This window comes from Diorhabda carinulata, chromosome 2 (genome assembly GCF_026250575.1).
Source record: "Diorhabda carinulata isolate Delta chromosome 2, icDioCari1.1, whole genome shotgun sequence".
NCBI lineage: Eukaryota > Metazoa > Arthropoda > Insecta > Coleoptera > Chrysomelidae > Diorhabda > Diorhabda carinulata.
The window spans coordinates 22,146,166-22,169,368 of NC_079461.1; the positions used below are offsets into that span (position 1 = coordinate 22,146,166).

At 32.1% G+C, this 23,203-nt stretch overlaps 1 protein-coding gene across 2 annotated transcripts; it reads right to left on the minus strand.

Moving 5' to 3' along the window:
• Positions 1-113: 113 nt before the first annotated feature.
• LOC130904132 (uncharacterized) lies at positions 114-22,723 on the minus strand. Of its 2 annotated transcripts, none has more exons than XM_057816719.1 (3): positions 22,455-22,723; positions 712-1,003; positions 114-608 (listed from the first exon to the last, which is right to left on the minus strand). In XM_057816719.1, the coding sequence occupies exons 1-3, from the start codon at positions 22,640-22,642 to the stop codon at positions 426-428; spliced, it is 663 nt and encodes a 220-aa protein (XP_057672702.1). In that variant the 5' UTR covers positions 22,643-22,723; the 3' UTR covers positions 114-425. The 2 variants fall into 2 exon arrangements, with proteins under 2 accessions (XP_057672702.1, XP_057672703.1); XM_057816720.1 differs by having other exon boundaries at positions 724-1,003; positions 22,455-22,697.
• Between the last annotated feature and the right edge of the window lie 480 nt (positions 22,724-23,203).

A 23,203-nucleotide genomic window follows, 5' to 3' on the forward strand; every position in this document is an offset into this window, starting at 1 on the left:
TTTTCTGATGGTATTTTCTTTGGAAAATTTTCTCTGAAAAGGCAAAAAAGTTACGCGTCTCCTGCTAGAGTTGGAGTAGAACAATTTCTGGTATACAGGGTAAAATAAAAGAATTTTAGGTAAAAAGATTTATTTGTCTACAAACCACGTACCTATAACAACATTTTGTGTAAAATCGTATAAAAACAGTTTCCTACAATTATTCTTTTGAACAAATATATACGAGATAAATAATTAATTACGTAACAACAACCTTGAATTAGTCAAAAAATAAGAACAATAACGTCAATTGAATAAAATAATTCTGGAAAATAATCAAACTGCTACAACTGTAAATTGAGATGGTTTTGGTTTAGTAAGTACGGAATTTTAACAAAAAATATAAAAATATCGATAATAATCAACTAAATAAACAAAATAAAAATTTATAATTCATCGTGTTTCGGACCCGAAAATTCGGCATGCGAAATAAAACCATTTTTATCTTGATCCTCGTGTTGGAATATCTCCTCGACTAATTTATCGTGATCCGCCAGCATGTTCTTCACTTCTTCGCTAGGTACTTCACCTTCGGCCGCAACCATTTGTTTTTTGAGATATTCGCTTACCTAAAACCAACAAACGGTTAGACCGTTCGAAACATCGAGTCCGGCTTTGTTATTTAAAATAAAAAAAAACAACCAGACTCTACTAAACGAAACTTATATTTACAAATTCTCTTACTTCCTCTCGACTTAGCTGATTGTCTTTGTCGGCGTCGATTTCTTTGAAAACGTTCGCGTTAGCCGGCTTAGCATCGCCGATGTGGATCAATTCTACTTCGAATATCAAAGTCGCTTTACCAGGGATCACGTTACCGGCACCTTTATCACCGTATCCTAGTTGCGGAGGGATGGTGAGTTTACGTTTTTCCCCTACGCACATATCCGTTAAACCTTGATCCCAGCCTTTGATCACTTGACCTACGCCTAGTTGAAAAGAGAAAGGTTGATCCCTATCCAAACTGGAACAGAAAATATTTCACTCGACTATTGGTTAAAAAATACTTTTTACAGTTTGAAACCAAAAATTTTCGTGTACATTATTTATCAATAGTACTTATAATAGGGTGAAATGGGGCTCAAAAATATTAATAGAAAAGGCTTCAAATCTTAGATTAAGAATACCCTAAACACACATTCTATAAAATATAAAGGTTTCCTTGTAAAGCGTTGCTAATTTGTCTTTTCTTCCAAAACAAATCATGAAAAAATTAATTAAAATCCCTTAACAATAAATACGAGGGTTGTTACTTAAGTTTTGTTAGTATATACTCAGAACTTGTTGTTATACGAATTGTTTAAGATACTTGAAACATTAATTTTTGTGTGCGATGATTTTCGACGTGGATTAAACCAACAGCAATATGCCCATCAACTCGCTTCGACTTTTGGTGATGAAGCACCATCGTAAACCAACGTGTTTTGCTGGTTTCCCGAATTCAATCGTGGTCGCAATTCGCTATAGGATGGATTTTGTGGTCGTCCAAAATCAGCTGTTTTGCCAAACAACATCGATGCTATGGCTTCCATTCCCATACATTCAATATTGTACGAACATTTGGCTGTCGAAAAGATTTTTTCGCGTTGTATACCGCTTAATTTGACAAAAAAAAAATAGTGCAAAGAAACAAACAATCGACTGTATCGGTCTTTCGAGATGAACCAAATCCAACAAAAGTTCCTCGCAGTAAATGGATACCAGATCCAGCAAGTATTTGAAAATAAAAACGATTTTGAACAATCAAAATATCGAATTGATATATTGTACAGTCCTTATTTGGTACCCGATGATTTGTTATTTTCGCAGATCAAAAATAAAATGCGATTTCAAAGTTTTACTAGAACTGAAAAAACAGTTGATGGCTTCAACAATAATAAGTTTCGAAAATGGAAGTTATCCATTAGAATTTTCGAAATACGTTGATGGTAAGCAAAATATAATTCAAAAAGTTAATTAGCAACATCGACATAGCTAAGAGAAGAAGATTAAAATCATTCATGGGATATTACGTATTTAGTCCTGACGATAATGAAGACTTTCGTACAATTGGTTTACATTTGATAACATCGCTTTCAACTATCAAATACTAAGTGTAGAAATCTGTGAAGGATTTGAATAGTGTAGGTTCCTCGATGGCAGATGGCGAAAACGTCGAATCCCATACAAATACATGGGCCAGTCAAGGTGCTTTTAATCGGTAGTAATTGATAATAAGAATTACAATGTGAGGGTGGTGATATATAAGTAAAATAATAAACTTAAGGTGATAAAAAAAATGGAGACGCCGCTGTTTTTAATAGTAGAAAGCTAGTATAGATAAAAATAGTCATCCTCTTATCTAATCTAGAATTAACGATGAGTGAGTCAATTAACTCCTAAAAGTACCACGGAAAATCCTACTATATAATTAAAAAGAAAGTTTGGATATTGTACATTTAAACCGAACTATTAAATTAAAAAAAAAATAATAATAATTAATGAAAAAATAATGTATTTACCGTTCGCTACATTATCGACTTTAAACGCAGTGGAGTTTATGTTAAGAAAGTTTTGGTATGCATGAGTTTCTGAATATTTTAAGACTGTTGTTTTATAAAAACAGTACCGTGCGAAAACATTTTCTAAATACCCTCTAAATTGATACAATTAACTTAGAGCTGCTATGAGGCAATAGGAATGGATGAAAAACAAAGAGACATGGTATATGCCTGAAAATTCATTTATAACTTGGATCGTATATTGTAACTCCTATTAACACGGTATGATTTCGTTGTTTTTAACCCCGGAAGATTCTACAGTTCGCCAGATAGCAATTACGAGGCCCCCTCATCATTAAAACTAGTAAAATAAATGACGTCCCAGTGTTTGCAGCTGATATGTTAATTCCACTCCTTTTAGAAAGTCCCAGAGATCTTCGTCTTCAATTTCAGGTGTAGTTTTTGAAGAAGTTTGTTTTCCAATACTTTCTGTAGCTGATTCCTCAGAAGGGTTCAAGTTAAAAGATTGTCTGACTACTTTAGTAAGTCCGTCAGCAATTTCGTTTCCCTCCACTCCGGAATCCACTACATTCTTCTTTTCTAGCTCCTCTAACTTGTCAAAGTATTCCCGAACTAGTTTGGAGCTTATAGCTCTAATAGTTGCTTGGACTGGACACGTTTATCAAATGCTTGGTGTGTTGTTTAGACTTTTAGAGCGCTTGGTTGTGTGTCTGTAGATTTTTCTTCCTAGTTCTGTCTGCTGTTTCAATTTGATAGCATTTCTAATAATTTTTCGTATGGTGTTTGATTAGAGTTTAATGAATTTTCCGTCAAAGCTCAAATTATTTCATATTTCATCTCGAGGCACGTCCCAGTTTTGGTGATCTTTGGAACATATTCAAACCAGTCTTTGTACCTTCAAGAATTTGTTCCTCGTGGAGTTCGGACAAGGTGTAGTACCCCAAACTAGTGCCCCATACATTCATTAACAGCAAGATCTTCGTTTACATGGTTATCTCTTTCTAATATTTGTTCCAGAGGAGTTTACTATCTAGTATCTGTTCCAGATATTTCCCTTTTGTTTTCCATTAAATAGTTTGCATGTCTAGTATTATCCATTTAATTATATAGTTATTGAGTATCACTAAATACGTAGGTAACCAAATTTCGATGAATTTCAGTCCAGGTTCTTCTATTTTCCAATTAATTTTTTTTTTGATTTTAAGAGTACCGCCTCTGAAGGTAAAAAGGAGTTTTTTTATGTCGCTAAATTTCCCGTGTCGGTTTTCCCTATACTATCGTTACGCACCGAGCATCGCGCTTAAATATTGAACGATTTTTTTTTGAAAACAAAATGCCTTATCTTCAGCTGTTACTTACTTTCTTAATTTTGAAAAGTTTTGTCGCTTCTAGTAAATCCTTAAGGGAACGCTAACCTTATAATTTGGAAGCAAAGGGAGTCGAAAATTTGCAAACTTGATGAAAATAAATCACCTACTAGTATAACAAAAAAAAATTATGAAGTAAAATATCACATTATTTCAAAATAACATTTTTTCGTTTCAAATTTGGTCCTTAAAACATGTCGTTTCCTAAGTATGTTACACGCGATATTATTTATGAAAACATCAGTTTTTCTGAGTGATGTGTGAGGATAATGATAAAGTCAGTAATATATTTCATATCATAAAAACCGTAAAGAATAAAAAAAAATAAGTAGAAATGCTCAACATCCTGAAAATGTAGTGTATATCTAGCAATTTCCTCTCGACATGAATAAATATCACGCCATGCATATTACAAAAGAAAAGCGCAACCCCGTAAACTTACTTGACAATGTAATAAAAAATAGGGGTATAAAATGTTTCTTTAAAAGTATAAAAACAAAAAACAAAACGTTAAAAATATAATTTTAAGTATTTTTGTACTTAGAAAGTGGTAGTTCACAGACAAATTGGAGGATCAATAAGAAAGACATGACAAAGCTAAACATAGAAAGTTATAGAAGGAAATAAAAATTGACAGAAGCGATATTCCTTGTATAGCTCCATCCAGACTCTTCATTAGGTACTTATCTCGATTTTTCTGGCGCTTGAGGACAATAAATATAATTTTGGCCCAAGCGACAATCACAAAAAACATTTAAATACGAATTGTATACAATATTTTTTCTATTAGCGAAAATTTTATCAAAATAAGTAGACTTGAACCTTGGACTGCTCGCATGTGAACCAATATGCTACGGAGACCTTAATAATACGTTTTTTACCCCCTCGAAAGTGTGTCTAAAATACGTACTCTAAACATGGTAGTAGAAAAAATATTTTTGTATTGGGTCCCTACTAAGGGATATATGGGAAAAAAAGCTTTTAAATCCGTTTCCTGTCAATTGCCTCTAGGAAGCCCTTCGCGAACCTGGAGCACTCAGAAATAAGGAAATTATATGCTTTCTAGACACTAGGACAACGAGGAGTAGATTTTGATAAAATGATGAAGAAAATAAATAAAGGCAAGAGATACAGAGGAAAAACATATATTAGGATTAACGTTAACCAGTGAAGATTTTCGATTTTTGCAAAAATAAAAAAACAGGGGCATCAATAGAAAATTTCGAAAGCAAATGGAAGATGAAAGAGATGAATTTGAAGTTATTTTCGATAATACAATTACATAGACTACTGTTTCTCGTTTTATTCATAACAAAAAGTGGAAAAACATATATTAGGTCTAACATCAACCAGTAGAAATTCGATTTCTTAAAAAAGGATGTTCATTGTTTCAAAAAACCATTCCAAATCTGGCATTTATTAATCGAACGTCTCGATTCCTTGACCAGGATTCAAATCACTTCTGATTCTCATGAAATTTTCCGATAAAATCCTTGAAAACGATTTTTAATTATTCTAGAATCATTAAAAGCAACAAAGGGATCATAGAAAACGACAAGATCATTTTGACGTTAGTCCTAATAGCACTTTGTCGACTAAATAGAATGACATGCATGATCTAAAAAATAAGTTTTTTAGAACGGATTATTCTGCATATAGATTTTCATTTATCGAATACTGTTTCCAAATACAGTGTAAAAATGTTTCCCAGAAGTACCAGGTCCAACAAAACAACACTTTCTCTTAGTTAAAAGTGGCCGTTGAAAGTTTTTCTTTTTTCAAGATAATCAATGAAAATTATCCCAATAAACAGACTCTATAACCTTGCTTACAGATGGAACTGGTTCTTCCTGTGAAACATTGCCAAGCACTAGATGGAAATATCTTCACGACGCTGTTTTTGAAATGTATATTATGTCTGCTAGCTCATACACTTTCAGTCGACGATCATCTAGTACCGCTTTGTGAAATTTCTTCAACATTCTTGGAGTTGTGACCTTATTTGGTCGACCACTACGAACCTAGTCCTCGCAGGTTCTAACAGCTCGTTCAAACTCTGCTATCCAATATTTTACTGTTGTTAACGAAGGAGCAATCTCATCCAGAGTAGAATCTAGTTCGGTTTGTATATTGATTGGGATAAAACCTTTTAAATAAATGTATCACATAACGATGTCCAATTTTTTCCATGTTTACAAATTCACTGATTGATGGCTGCCAGACAAATACCAAACAACGTCTTCAAACTTGAAACATATGCTGTGTAGAATGTTTACTTTCTAATAGAGTGGTAGTTATTAATCCATCTCTAGGTCAAGAAAGTTGAGTTAATATTTTAGCTAAAGAAGTAAAGTTACGGGTAATAAATTTTTAAAATAAAATTGAAGTTCTATTTCTTCTTAATTTATTATATTAGTTTGACGCAGTTTTCCCACAATTTTATCTTAATAAATATGAGTTACGACTATCTGCAGTATATCAACAACTTTCTAAAACAACATAACCGTTAAGACATACAAAAAAACATAAAAAATTCACTTGAGATTAAAGATAATCAAATAAATGGATCTACGTTAAAAATCAATGTTACGAAATTGTAAATATGAATAACTAAATAGGTAAATGATATTTGATAAGTTGATGGAGACGTATTATAAACCTGTTTAAAAAAAGTGTGAAATGAATGGAAGCTTCAAAAAAATAAGGTAATTACCAAAAATGATATAAATAACAATCTAAGGTAATTCGAATAGTATCAATAAATAATAAAAGCGATAATTACTGAGAAAAATGTGTGGAAAAAACGCATATATGGATCTTTACAAAAAATTGTAGGATCAAGTAGTCCCAGAAATCGAAAATTACCAATAATTAGAATTATTTTCTTCCAGTTCTACTTTCTGAAATAGATTTATGAATCCAAAAAAACCGCAGTTTCTCTTGAATATAAAAAGATATAATATTTTATACAAACAAAAAACGGATCCGTTCCTAATACTAATTCGAACCTCTATATATTTTTTTTTTCAATTTAACACCCATAAATGCATTTAGAATTCATACAATCTGGTCAACAGTGACCAATGAAGATTTCAATTCTAACTTAATTTAATAGAGTTTGAAATTCAAAACTGAGGTATAATCATCAACGTTCCTTAAGTTCTGTAGTATAAATTGCACTAAAGTTTAACTAACTCGAAGGGTTTGATGCTCTAAAGTCTTCTTTCTAACCCAGTATTATCAAGAAGCTGGTTATCCTCGATATTAACATAATGACGGCTAATTTCTTAATGATCTGGTCAACAGTGTCCATTCCCAGTATTGCGAATATACCAAGGAACTTTTACTTTATTCCTCAGTGCTTGTTTTTGGAATCTTAGAATGATTACTAAGTTGTTTGTTTTGGTTCATTCCCATAGTTGAATAATGGAGTGGAATTTATTCTAATTAGCCAGTATATTTCAATCCAATCTCTTTTCAACATGAACTTTCCATCTAAAGTAATAGTGTGCAATTAGAACCATTAATTTTCCATCTCCTCGTCCATAGATGTGCTGTACAGCCTTTTGTAACATGTTGGTTGGTTCTTTATGGCTCTTTGGCAGTGTCGTCGGATATGGTATGTCTAGAACACTTTCTTGTGGTATTCCAACCTTAATTTCTTCAATATTGAAATATGTTTCTTCTTGATTGATTCTAAATTATCTTTCCGATGTATGTGAATGGAAGATATCTGAATATTGTTTTGGTACTAAAAGTTTTGATGGCTGTCAGTCAAACCTTGTCAAACGCTTGTGCTACATCAAGATATATATTAACACAATTGTTTTCTCTATAATATTGGTCATTCTTTGGACTTGGTCGATTGTTGATAAGACATAACAGAAAATAATGAGATTTTGTTTCATAATTTCTCCAGTAATTTGGTGAAAACTTGGAGATTGTTTTGGATTCATTTTAGTTATTAATAAACTCCATATCTAACCCTTCTACAATCTGGCAGGTGGTATTTTCATTATTGGTCTTTTTAAAAGTCGTCTGTTAATTCTTTTAAGTAATCGATTCTTATTTAAATTTGAATTTCGTAGATACACAAATTTTTAATAAATTGAGAATCTTAACGATATACAAACATAAACGTGGATAATTGTTATGAAATGGAAGCGAATTTTCATCTTTAAACAAATTTTGTTCATCCGATAAATTGATATATTGAATATACATCATTACGTAATGTTGAATAATCGTAATGATGATCATAATAATTCTGTTGCAGTGTTTACAAACGATATGAGTGTGCTATGAACTGTTAAATCGTTAGAAATATAGTTTTTATAAAGTACGTCCACTTCCATATGGAATAAAACCAATAATCGTTGCCCCACTCGACCCAACGTACATAAAACTTAATAAGATACGTCGATTCCCAAAGTTTTTAAGATATATCTTGATATGGTAAAAATTTATTTATGAATTATATAACCAAGGTGATCTTGTGAAAGTGCACTACTATATTTAAATATTTAAAACCGCGACTCTATACCATATTCTGAAAGGTTCCCAAGGGAAACGTTCATTTTCTTTTTTTAACGAAAACATTGAGCTGGCTCGATGTAACCTAAAAATTCAACTATGTCTACTATATAGATAAAATTTACTTGTAATATAATACTGTTTTTATAAAAAAATATTCTAAATACGATTTTATTAAGTAAAACGTGAAAAAATTATGTGTGATAAGTTAATAATAAATAACTAGGAAACACAAAAGAAGAGCTTTCACTGCTGTTTAATAGATGGCGGCATGTGGTTCATGATGGCCACCCCCAAATGATTGGTATATTAGGCATTATTATAATAATCGTGGTTTTGGAAATAAGAGGTTTTCAATTTGCTCAAGTATCATTGTATAACGAAAAAAAATCAGAACATTGCTAATAGTTGTGGTTTCGGAAATTCGAGGCTATAAAGTTGCTCGAGTATAAATGAAAAACATAGGCTCGTTTGAAAAATCACTCAGGCTCTAATAATTGGAATATTGAGCTGAAATTCGAACGAGATGTTCTTAAAGGTTCATTGTATAACGAGAAAAATCAGAACATTGCTAATAGCCGTGGTTTCGGAAATTCGAGGCTCTAAAGTTGCTCGAGTATAAATGAAAAACATAGGCTCGTTTGAAAAATCACTCAAACTCTAATAATTGGAATATTGAACTGAAATTTGAAAAAGATTTTCTTGAAGGATCATTGTATAACGAAAAAAATCAGAACATTGCTAATAGTCGTGGTTTCGGAAATACGAGGTTCTAAAGTTGCTCGAGTATAAATGAAAAACATTTACTCGTTTGAAAAATCACTCGGGCTCTAATAATTGCTGAAATATTAAGCTGAAATATGAACAAAATGTTTTGAAGGATACTTGTATAATGAAAAAAATCAGGACATTGTTAATAGTCGTGGTTTCGGGAATACGAGGCTCTAAAATTGCTCAAGTATAGATGAAAAACATATTCTAGTTTGAAAAATCACTCAGACTCTAATAATTGGAATATTGAACGGAAATTTGAAAGAGATGTTCTTGAAGGATAATTGTATAACGAGAAAAATCAGAGCATTGCTAATAGTTGTGGTTTCGGAAATACGAGGTTCTAAAGTTGCTCGAGTATAAATGAAAAACATTTACTCGTTTGAAAAATCACTCGGGCTCTAATAATTGCTGAAATATTAAGCTGAAATATGAACAAAATGTTTTGAAGGATACTTGTATAATGAAAAAAATCAGGACATTGTTAATAGTCGTGGTTTCGGGAATACGAGGCTCTAAAGTTGCTCGATCTCCATATTTGAAATATAATTGTCATGATAGATATAAAAGTGTTGCTGCTACCGTTTGATAGGTATCGCCATCATTTTATGATTTAACTTAATTTATGTATCGATGTATGTTTTGAATTAAATTAATTTATACCAAGCTTTATATGAAACTTGAAATAAGCCCTGCAAGGCTACCGTGGGACGTGACTTTGCTAATTTGCAATGTAGAATAATGTTATCAGATTAAATAAACTAAAATTTACTCCGCGACTTGCACCCTACTTTCAATTATGGTGGTTAGAGGTAACGAGAATAATCTGTGTATTATGAAAAAGTGTCAATGTTAAATGAGGGTTGCGCCACGTTAGGTTCAGGGAGAATTTTACAATAATTATGATAGGTTATATCTTATTTTATACAATGCAGGTCGTTGAAATTTTTAATAATGTACTGTTTGAATCAAATTTTTGCTACATTCAAACCCTCGGTCTACATCAAAGCAATTTTTTGAACTGTTTAATGTCTTTTCTTTATTGGTAATCACTTTTTTATAGTATTACGATTAATTATAAGAAAAACTGATCCAAAAATTGTTTTGTTACTGTTTACTGAATCAACAATCGTTTTCGTTTTAACATACACACGAATTAAAAATAAACAATTTTCAACGTTGTACGTGTATAAACTGATTAACATTAATATAAATAATAATTATATTGTTATTAACATAGTGTAATTTTAGGAAATTGTAGTTGGCAGGTCATCGTTTTCACAAAAGAACGGTTAAAAGAAACTTAACGAAGAGAAAGTATTGTAAGTTAAACTGTTTGGTATTCATCACTTGTCTGTTGTAAAATTTGCCGCAGTTACGAAAAACGGTATATATATATATATATATATATATATATATATATATATATATATATATAAGCTAGAAAGAATACTTTTGTCGAAGCAAAATGTTTTTTTTCAAATGAATTAAACGAGGTTAGTAATGCAATTATCAGACTGCGGCTTGAACAAATTTTTACATTAAAAATACGAGGGAAATTATTTATGTGATGAATAATAATGAACAAATGTTTGTGCCACAATCACCTCTCTTCCCCGTTTATGCCACAATTACTTTTTTTCTCTATTTGTTTCAGAGGTGCGTTTCTTCACTGTTTGTGCCACAATTACTTTTCAACTCCTTTTGTTCCAGGGGCGCGTTTCTTCACTGTTTGCGCCACAATTACTTTTCAACTCTGTTTGTTCCAGAGGCAAGTTTCTTCACTGTTTGTGCCAAGAACTTTTCTATAAGGAATAAGACGGACTACTCGCAATGCATTTACACAATCCAATTTTGTGATGTCGCCAGCAAGCTTTCATTTTGGTGACATCAAGCTCATATATAAAGTTCAATTAATATTTCTTCAATGTTTTTAGTCGATATATTCATTTGAAATTTCGTTTCTTAGCTATGGTTAACAATTTTCGATAGCTAAACTAGGGCAAATTTACTTTGGACTTTTGGTTGGTCAATTCAATTTTAATTATTTTGCAACAACAGCAAGAGCTTCTTTCTTAAGTATAACTGGTTTTGAGTGTTTTTAGATCATTAGTATAGCATATACCCGTTTCTAATATGTCCAAAAAAGTCTACATTCGAATGATGTAATGTTTTAAATGGGACAATCGGTATACTACATCTTACATTGCTGTAAAGCTTAAATATCGTTTGGTAGTATGAGACCTCATTGTTATTCCTTTTCCTTATAAGTAGTATAAGTAGAAAGACTTTAATATGCAAATTTAACGTTACCCGTGGAAGTTTCCCTTCAAAATTACCACGATATCTTTTTATGACATAAACAAAAAAGAAAACAAGTAGCAGTTATTTTTTCTCAAACCTCGTAGATACATAAATAAATAAAACGTCGAAATATACTCGGTATATGACAACCATTATTTATATTATCCAAAATACATGCCGGAATCTGCGAGTGGAGTCTCGAACCTTAACAACTTCAAACTGCAAATTTTATTACGAACCGTCTCTGAAATACACTCCTACCCGCGATTTATAATTTAACTCGAACCAATAAACATAAAGTGGTCGGCAGCTGTTTTTTAGAAACCTGAAGAAAAATCCTTTATGGCCTTAGTGACTCCTAAAACTTTGATTTGTTCGAAACGGAGAACGGAATACGAAACAAAATGTTTCATCCCCAATTTCAATTACTACTTACATACAAAATTTTTAATTACTCTCTATTTTAAACTCTGTTGTTGTTTCTTTTTGTCTGAGGTAACTTTCTATCTGACAGACAACATTCAGAATAGGTTGCAGCCTATTAAAGTGATTTTTTTGCTGGTACCTTTCTGGCAACACTGTTTTTGACAGATCACGCGTTAATCGTGTCTTGTGTCATTGTCAAACTTGTTCAGTTTGGTCTATAATTTAATCATGAATCAACTTACGAACGAACAACGCTTACAAATTACTGAATTTTACCATCAAAGGATCGAAGGATTTTGGTGTAAAACCTAATAAGATAAGGCTGGTGCAAGAATCGACTCTACACCATCTCCCACAACGTCTAACATTTGGTGAATGACCGCTGGCAAATTTGGAGGGAGATCCACTTTTTGATCGAAAAATTGTGTTCAGCGACGAAGCTCATGGATACGTCAACAAGTAAAATTGCCGCATCTGGAGTGAAGACAAGCCAGAAGCATTGCAAGAGCTACCAATGCATCCCGAAAAAGTCACTGTTTGGTTATGGGGCGGAACGTTACTGTGAATAGCGAGTGATGATTGACGATTTTTTTTGTCCAAAATGGAAGAATTGGACATTCCTGACATGTGGTTTAAACAAAACGGCGCCACATGTTACATGGTACGCGATACAATTGCCAAATTGAGAGCCACCTTCGGTGAACAGTTCATCTCACGTTTGGGGCCCATAAATTGGTCGCCTAGGTCGTGATTTAACGTCTTTGGATTATTTCTTGTGGAGTCATGTCTACAGGGATAAACCAGCAATGATTGACGCACTTGAAGCCAATATTGAAGTATTTATTCGTGAAATACCGGCCGATATATTGGAGAGAGTATGCCAAAATTGGAACCAAAATTTACATGAAATCATCTTCAAACATTAAATTATACTGATCGTTCTATCGATTCCAATAAAGATTCCATCAATTTTTTCAGTTGATTGCGTTGTGAATATGTCAAATCTGTCAGTGTCATCATTGTCAGCTCTTTTGAGTCTGTGTAGTGACAGAAATCTGTGGATAATGAGATAAATCCGGTCGAGGTGTCCACTGCGAGTTTATTATTTCCAATATCTAACAACTCCTTCGGAATTCTTTGATATTTTTCACATTCCTCCAAGTAAAACTAGATAAAGTTTAATACTAACATCCACTTTAATTTACGACTAAATATATAACCCTCGTAGTACGAAATTTGTTATAAATATATTCATGGTTTGAGTCAGGTTCGGCGATGATGGTGTCAGAGAGATCAAGTACCGATTTACACCGACCAAGGGAATTCCCTGTAGTCGTACGTAAAGTATAACTCCCGAGGGAAATATGGCCGATCTGTCAAACGTTTCAAAGCGAGGTCTCTATTAGATCGGTATCTGAATAATCCCTTTAATTAGGTACCTAATAAGGGAGACTTACTGGAAATGAACGAAACCTACAACACTGACTAACGAATTATTGTCGATTTAGCAGTTTATCGCCGTTGCTAGTCGATAAAACTGCTTTCAACACTGTTTAATCATAATCGAATTATTTATTCAATGACTGAATTTAATGTATGTACTCGTAAAATTGACATATATGTTAGCTATTGAATTTGATATATACATTGAAATAATATCCAGTGGGAATTTATGATCAAAAAGTTATTGAAATTGACAATTATTGTTTGTAGATGAAAAATAACGTTTTTCCATATATCGATTTCTATTATTACAGCCAAACAAACAGAAATCTTATCACCAAAAATAGAGATAAGAGATACCCTACTGCAAACTGAATAATGAATTTGTAGAATCAGAAAAAATAAAAAAAAAATGTGTAAAAGACTTTTTCCGCTAAATATTTACTAGTGCTATGAGTAACTTTCATCAAAAAGTGCTTATTCTAATTTTTAAGTGTGAACCAACAAATTTATCTTTGTATTTAATTTTACTGAAATTATATTCGCTCGTTATACAGCTCCTTAATAATGTTTATTGTTGTCTATGTTTATAAATCGAGTATTGTTCGAATAGATAATCGCCGAAGCAGGAAACGCCTCCAGGTTCTTCGACGTGAACAGCGGAGTACCACAAGGATCAGTGCAACTCCGTGGAACATCTTATACGATGGACTCTTTAAAGTTATCCTAGTTAAAATTGCAGACGATGTCGCTTTATCACAAAACAACACTCTAAATGAAGCTGGCTTCAAAGCAAACGCCTAAAGATAGTGCCAGATAAAAACAAAAGCTATCTTGTTGAGACATGAAAGGAAAATTGGGCAAATATGGTTTAGTGTACAAGACATGATTGTTAGGTCTACTAAAACAGTAAAATATCTAGGCGTAAATAATAGGGGTAAAGGGATGGCTCCTATGAAGTGAAATGGGGCGATGGACCCACCAAATCATTCCTATTATCGAAGTCTGGGTGAACTGGAAGCAAGAGGAAACTGACTACTTCTTAACACAAGCAATCACAGGCCATGGACGGTTTATACCAGGCGAGGATCATCATACATTCCTGAAAGCACCTACTGCAGGAAGATGATGCGGAGTTTACGCTCTTCCACCGCTCCAGATGGGAAGAAATTTGTATGCTCAAAAACGTGGAAGAAGTTTGAATATTGCTAACATGATGGAATGCTTGTTAGGATCAGAGAAGTCCTGGAAGTACTCATGAAACGATACAAGCTATAATAAAAACCAAACAGAAAGATAGAAGGAACTAGACATAACTTGCAAGAGTGGCGATACGACTGAAAAGTGCGGGAGCTCATGGGGGGTTTTAGAGGGGTAAAAGTGCGACACTATCTGATGACACCCGGGTGTCGATGAGAATTTTCCTTTCTACAGAGAAAAATGTCTTAAAATGGATATGGGATCATTTCAACCCTTGTAGATTAAAGGGTAAATTCAATCAGCTGTTTAACTTTAACAAAAGGAGTAATGTCTCTAGAAATTCTGTGTAAACAACACTTTTCGAACGTGTTGGTTTGGAGTATTGGTAATTTCTGATGACGAAATTTGGCAAAGAAACAGTATTATTGATGACAGGATCTGAATCATCTAAATCATTGTTATGAAGATATTTATCAAGAAAATTGACGGAGTTTTTTTGTTTTTGTTAGTTTTTATGTCTACAAATCTTCTCCAAAAAAGGGGACACCACATAACGTACTAATAGAACATTGGAGGGTGAAGATTTGATGGTGTGCGTTTTTGCTATTCGAAAATCTTGTAATGGTAAATTCCATGTGGAAAATCATCTTCTCGCGATTTTAATTGCGTATATTTGTTTTGAGCGGCTTCATTTTTGCGTGAAAGGCTTTTCCGCGCGGTTTTAACGTAATAGAGCGGCTCAAAAATCGCTTCTCGCTCCGACTAACATACAGACGTTTTTAACTGTAATTCAAATACCACGCTACTTGGCTTTTAATTAAATCCGGTAACTTGTTCCATAACCATTTAAAAATATCGGGAACGAGAGAAAACATTGAACATTCCAGCATAAACATATTTTCTTCTTTATGCTAAATAGTTGGAAACGAATGGAAGTTTTTAAATGTTTATATAGAAAATCTTGAGGGATAACTTTCAAAATTATATTTATAAATATTAATAGTTCGAAAAATGTATCTGTTGGTTACATTGATAATATCGGTGGTAAAATGAAATTATTATGGTAAGTTCACACGATTTGAAACAACCACGAGCAATAAGACTTGGATGCATCGCTCGCTCCAAACCAAACACTTCGTTTACAATCTTATGTTTGTGTAGACGCTTATCGAGGTTTGTTATAACATCAACTTTAATGGATTATGATGGATATTTTGCTTATTTTTCCTCAAAACTACTCTGTAGATATACCCACTTATTGGCGAAGTGAAATTCTTGATTTTTTTAACGTTTTCGTATTCAACATGTTGAGGATGTAAAGGAATTCTAATACATTTTACCCTTCCGATACAAAAACGCTCTGAAATATTCAGAATACAGATCTTTCTGCAGAAATGTTATACACTTGGAATGAATAAAACAGATCATTCATACATACGAGCAGAGTAAAGCCAAACCGCACATACTACGTTCCATCAGGATTCTTTCGCATCGCGAAATCGTTTACAAAAATTTTCGTGGTCGCCCATGCGACATCGAAATAAGAAGAAGAAAAGATGCAAATTGTACAGGATCTGTTGTGTGTCGTGCTTGCATCTGTGAGGCTTTTGAATATTGTAAATGGTAAGCTCATATGTAGAGAATTATTCAAAGGAAAATTCGTATGTTTACGAAAAAATGGCTAAAAAAGGAATAAATCCTTTCAAAGTTGGTAATGTACTAAAAGTTTTCCGCGACAATCCTGATCTGGACAACCCTCAAATTAACTACAGTTGCAAATTATAAATCGCCATTTAATTTTACTCAATGTCCAAACAATAAATATTTGTAACAAATAAAAATTACTGTGGGTATGTAAATAATATAAATTGTGTATTTGAAAATATGTAAATTCAAAAAAAAGGAACCGTGGGAAAAATTTTGTACAAAACTCGTCGGAAAGTGATAGATACAAACGGGTAAATTCCTCACTTGACTTGCAGCGTCGTACGCATTCCCACTCGTAATAGTTCTTCAAATATCATTTGAATATTGTAAAAACCCTTGCTGACAATTTTGTTTGATCTACCATAGGCGTAGATACCTCATTTTATAAATTTATTATTTTTATGTATACTTTTAAAAATAGTTATATTTTATGCGAGAAAGTATTAGTTAAAAAGCATTCGAATCATTATAAATCATGTAATTAATTGTAGTCCTACTTGGAATTTGGGAAAAGTAATTTTCATACTTTGTTAACTTGTTAAAACTGAATATTAAATTATAAAACGTGAATAAACGAGTAAAATGTATCTGCTTGTAAAAGCGTTTTGGTTTAAACAGGATACCAGACGTTAACTGATCTCTTTTTGTATCCCATTCGTTTTTTTTCCTGGAAAACGAAATTTCAAAGTAAAAACCATAAAGGAAAATAAGTTATTTGTAAATAAAATAAAAGAAAAAAAACATTTCAATTCCAAAGTATCTTTATAAATAATTATAGTAGTCGTTTGAACTAGAGTCATCAATTGTTTGAATTATGAAAGGTTGTTAAGAACATGATCCATTCAAACAGCAATTTTTACTATTGTCAACCCAACTGAAAGTAACTACATCGTAACTGTCAAACCATGTTTCATTTAGATTAATTAAATTCTCTTAGTCCTACGTAAAAAATCTTGAGTAGCTTTGTTAACTGATTACAGTTTCTTACATGTTTTTCAAAAGAACGCCATATTTCTATTTATTTGAAGAAATTTAGGAACAAATATTACCAAGCGACGCCACTGCTTATCGCAGACTGTCTGACAGTAATAATTGTGTACATACGCTTTCCGATAGCTTCGGCCAATAGTAAACAGTGGAGATGATGAGTCCACATGGACTGACGGTTTGTTAGATAGAATTTTATACGGGAAATGAAGATTATTTCTTAATTTGGTATGAGTGTCGTGCGTTTTTATTGAAATATTGATTATTTTTCGCGTAACTGCAATTAGAAGATCTATATCTTAGTATCTTAATTTACTTTGATTATCTAATACACGCAGCTGAGTTGGTGATGAAAATTGAACACTTGAGACGTTTATGATGTTTATTCTTCATTATGGATGGATTTTTGCATAATGAATAGTTTTGTAGTACAACCAAACCCTTTTTCTACACCTATGACTATATTCACACATAACTTTACTTTGAAACGTCTTTCGATAGTTCCGTTGACCTTAGGGCATGATAAATTCCGAGTTCTTTAATTTTAATCTTTACATTGAGGTCAGGTAGAGTTCACGGTGGAATAAATTGCAGGTTTTCCATAAAAGATACGTGAAAATTTTTTATACATAATCTGAAGTATATAAAAAGGCGTATTTGGTAAAAATGGAATATTTTTAAAATAAATATCTCGATAATTGGAAAGATCTTTTAATTAGATTATTGCTTCTATTGGCATAGTATGTTTGAACAAAAATACCGCCTCAAATCCAAGTAATTGGAAATCGTAGAAGAGATCAAAACTTCAACTTGAATCAACAGTAAAAAGATTTGAGGTAGATTAGATTCCAGTTATAAGTTTTTGCCATTTTACCAAATTTTCACTTTGATGATATTTTTTTTTAAATAAGCAATTATATAGAGTGATTGAATAAAAAAACTCTTCTAATAACGTCTATAAATTAACCTGTATCGTATACTAGATTTGATGTTATAAGATTTCTGTAAATTCGAATTTTTCCATCTCATTCTAGAAAATAATCGCTAGGCTCATTATTATACAAAGAAATATAACTGGAAGATACTTTTGAGATAATTTATCACTAAAAATTACATCAGATGCATGCACAAGCGACCGCGATGTCATATATTCACGGGGTATTGTAAAAACTTCGTGGATAATATATAAAAAGATAAATAAAATTCCAGCTGTTATGTTTTTAAAATAAGAGACGGACTTGAAATACGAAAAGAGACGAAAAGATTATAGAAAAATGTTAAGGTAAAAAAACCCAAACAGAATCTTCGAGGGTCGTTTGCAAAGTAAAAAATGATTACGCATCCAGTTGCACATGGACACTCTTTTTCGATCTCTCACTACCATAAACGTCTCTGCTGATGGAGAACGATCTAGTTTAATGGATGAAGCAAACAGTTAAAGACCGGGACAGCATCAGCTCGATATATTCGCCTTTCAGCAACTGCGATGGTCGAAATTTGTTTAGAAGAGGAAAATTAAGAAAACTCCAGACATTTCATGGACAACACAGATTTTGGGTATGGTCTTACTTATTATCGTCCTGATTCATTACAGATATACAATCCTACGTCCTGCAGACGTTAAACGAATAGTCTGCACGTTAGGTGTGAACTACGGTGTTCAAACTCGTCATTATTGTGGTGTGTTTCGGCCTTTACGAGGGATTCACGTAAAGCAAATGTTATTAGATGATTTGATAGTCAGAATTTTTGATAACGGGATCCAAAAGCAAATGGTGTCACCTTTTGGTTATGGTCTTAAGTTCGAGAAAGTGTCTCATTACATCAAGCGCGAAAAATCCGCTCGGGGAAGCTTTTAAAGTGATTTATAGATCTAGAAATAGCGTTTTATCGAGTGAAAAAAATAGATTTTACTTTTAGAAAAAGTAGATGCTGATTAATGTTAAATTAAGAGTAGGGCATTTGAAAAAACACGGTCTAATATTACCTAGTGGTTTTTAAAATGTCGGGAAACGAAGGAAAAGGTTAGTTTGTGGATTTTCGAATAATGGTTAAATGAAGGTTCGTTTTAATTTGCGCTAGTACACATAAATATCTCAAAAGCCGGTCCTTATATAAAGGTATAATTTGTTTTATGTTTATCCCTTGGAAGTTTATATTCTTCTTTACGGTGCGATTATAACGTTTCCATACTATAAACATTTATATTTGCCAAAAGAAATATTTCAATCTGTCAAGTCGACTCAACAACTCGTTGGTGGAGGATTTGTGGAATGCCACGAAGAAAATCCACTAGAATTTGCTACGTTTTTCAGGCCACTGTTCTCACAGTTTTCATTTCCAAACGTTTAATTAAACATTCTTTTGGATATGAATACATTATTATACTTAAAAAATATATCTATTGGTTTTAGGTTTTAATTGTCTACCCTGTAGATTTCACGATGATGCGTAAATTGTAAAATGTAATAATGAATAGAAAGATGCTTCCTATGTACGTCAAATGAATGTTTATCAATACTCATCAATTTGACTTTCTCTCACATAATACGAAGTCAATTAACTTCATAAATGGATAATGAAATGACATGTATTGTATGTATATGATATAATGAATAAAGAAAGTTATTTCTAATACAGGATGTCCCAAAATAAGCGAGTTGTTAGCTTCGAAAAATGTTTACAGAAATATTATCTGAAAAACATCGGACAACACTCTCGACAGCTCTTGTCGCTTCTATGAAGAATCAAAGGAAACCTCCAAACACTTTTATTCTGAGTGTGAGGTAACTCATAAACAAAAACTACGGCACTCATACCAAATTAAGAAATAAAAAATAATGTTTACTTCTCGTATAAACGTCAGTCCACGTGGACTCATCATCTCCACTGTTTACACAATTTCTTCAAAATATTCCCACTAGAAAGTCTGCGATAATCATTGGTGTGGCTTGGTGAGATTCATTTAATTCATAAATTTATTTAAATGAATAGAAATATGGCGTGCTTAAGACTATGAGCGAAGAAAGACAATGAAATTACACAGGGTAGTGCAAATAAGGCCAGATATGAATTTCATTTTCCAGGAAAAAAAGGAAGTCTGGTATCCTGTTTAAACCAAACGCCTTTACAGATAGATACATTTTACTCGTCTATTTACGTTTTATAATTTGATATCCAGTTGAAGCAAGTTAAGTAGTTCCAAGTAGGACTACAATTAGTTTTAGTAGATTTTCATTTGTGATATATAAATACAAATATGATTCAAGTAAGTTATGTAGACTATATGATCAATCATAGAGATTAGAATTATTATGACATTGATTGAACTGATGACGAAAATAAGAAAATTTGATTATACGACTTTGTATTTTGCAATGTGAACCGAGAAATTCAAGAAACTTCCGTAACGAAACTCCACTCGGGACTTATATACGTTTCGGTTACGTACTTTATTCTACCTTAATTAAAGTTTTGAAACATAAAGACAAAAGTTGCTGCCGTGTTTGTTTCTATTTAAGAATTACATGAAAACCATTTCATTAATTAACATTTTTATTCCCGAGGGAAGGATTAGCAAGACGAAAACAAATAATATAAAAACACGTTAAAAGAATTAATACAAGAGTTTAGTTTTCTGTTCTTAATTGAATCAAACGACGAAATCACCATATATACGGGTTGTCCCAAGTTACATCACCGATACGATAATTAAAAAATAAAAATGAGACGTTGTGGATTGGTTTTTCGCCCTACAAGCGGCCATTTTACAGATTAACAAACCCATCAAGGCGAAAATGTACTTCATCCATTTAACAAACTTTTTTCCCTGTGCTTCGATGTTATGTCAATTGAATTTTGTAAGCATGGAGACGCAGATCTTTAGTGCGTATACGTATACGTATACAACAAATTGGTTCGGCTCGTATTTTGTTTCCCGGAATGTTTTAAATAATTGCCTTATATTTGACGAAATTGATCATATTTTGTATAAAATATCCTGCGGTCGCCAAGATTTCAATATTTTTTAATGAAGACACGTTGATATATCATGTAACGCTTCATTATTACTAACCCTAATCTGTCAGCTGTCAACTGTCAACAAATGCGGAAATCTTAGGTTTTAAGCGGTCCTCATCGATTGTGAAAAAGTTTTATGACAAATTTATAGTCCCGATATCGTAAAGTCAAAGCTCTAACCGTTGTTTTTAATAATAATAGACAATTAAAACGGTGTAATATTTCAACTATAACTTGACTTTCTCGATTCGTTTGGTCCTCTCTATTCTATCTCAAGATCTGAATATCAAGTTAAATAATTTATTCATCAATTTCGAGAATGGTATTTTCTTTATTTATGAAAAATGTAGAATAAAACCTCGCGTCCCTTTCGTATAATACGTTAAAACGAACGTTTATAAATTGATATAACCGACACCAATCTAGTAATATATGTCAAGTTAACAATGACGAACGAGGTATATTATTACTCGTATATTATATATAAGAGGTTGTTGGGAGGGTTAAGTTAAAGTGAATTTATCACAGGATAGGAAAAAAAATCGAAATCACTACAGGAAACTAGATTATGTTATTTGATAGACATCGTATTTTTTTTTCAAAGATAAAAAGCTGTTGTAGCAAGTAATATAACATATGGTTTACCTTTTTTTTATTAATTTTTGTTTCAAACAAAGTGTTGTTTTTATCAAATTTCTTGATTGGTTTATTTGATGACGTTATATAACTTTTCTTTTTCTCAGTGTAATCAATAAACTATTTATTTCAAATATATTAACTCAAACCACTATTGAAAAGAACGTAATTATTAGCAAGATGCGTACAATATATGACAGTAGAAAAATGAACAAAGTTTTTTCAAAGTTTGTATGTATTTTCGACTTAGAGAAAGAACTTGAAGATGTTGTTTAAGTTTTATTCTTTTACTTCAAGACATTAATTACGTGAAACACGTTGCGAAGCATCATTAATATTAATAATTATTATAAAGATATACAATATTTAAAAAAAAAACTTTAAAATAAAATATAACAACCTTTTACCGCGTTAAATATAGGTTAAGTCAACTTCTCACATAAAAAATTTAATAAACAAAAACTATTATTTTCAATATAATTGTTACTGAATGAATCTTCGAATAATTTATAAACTTTACCTTGAATCGAATTTGGTACCATCCGTCAAAGTACCCGTGTAGTGCATGGTCAACATATCGCCAGTTTTAGATTTATTTTCACACATTTCCGGTTTATACAACACTTCAACTTTGAGATCATTATCGCAGTATGCTACAGCGAAAAATACGACTAGAAATACACTGATTGATATCGTGAAAGAAAACATTTTTTTCTTATCCAAACACAACAAAGTTGCGAACTTAACTGAACCATCCGATTTAAAGAAGTTCCGACAGATAGCAATGAAAATTAGATATCTACTGTCACAAATTTACTAGCAGTGGTGTCAGTTTTCATTGTAAATCATCCAAATTTTATCAAAGTGTTATTATCTTTTTAAAAATATATATTAATACATACAAAAGTTGTGCTATGTTCGATAAAAAAATATTCTCAAATATTAGAAAATACTAATTTTAAAATTTGATAATGTATGAAAATACAGCTATCAATTAAAAAATAGAAAAACTATAATTAGGTTCATACTATATTAGTTGAGTGTTGATTGAAATATTTGAAAAGTTTGGATTCGATATAAAATGATCTATTTATTATCGAATAAACTTCACGAAAATTCTGATTGTATAGAAGATCTGGCAACTTAAATTATTTTATGACTATCTGAATACAGCAGTCGCCACGAGTATGAAAGCATGCCACGCTGCAGCTCTGACGTTGGCAATAGTTATCTCTTTCCAGCACACAAGTAAATGCGAATAGTGGAAAT

Excerpts from the sequence above, each read along its gene's own strand:
- LOC130904132 (XM_057816719.1), bottom strand. The coding sequence starts at position 22,642 with ATGTTTTCTTTCACGATATCAATCAGTGTATTTCTAGTCGTATTTTTC. Across the intron at positions 1,004-22,454 it reads GGTACCAAATTCGATTCAAG|TTTGGATAGGGATCAACCTT; the intron begins GTAAAGTTTATA and ends TTTCTGTTCCAG. Across the intron at positions 609-711 it reads GAGAGGAAGTAAGAGAATTT|GTAAGCGAATATCTCAAAAA; the intron begins GTAAATATAAGT and ends TGTTGGTTTTAG.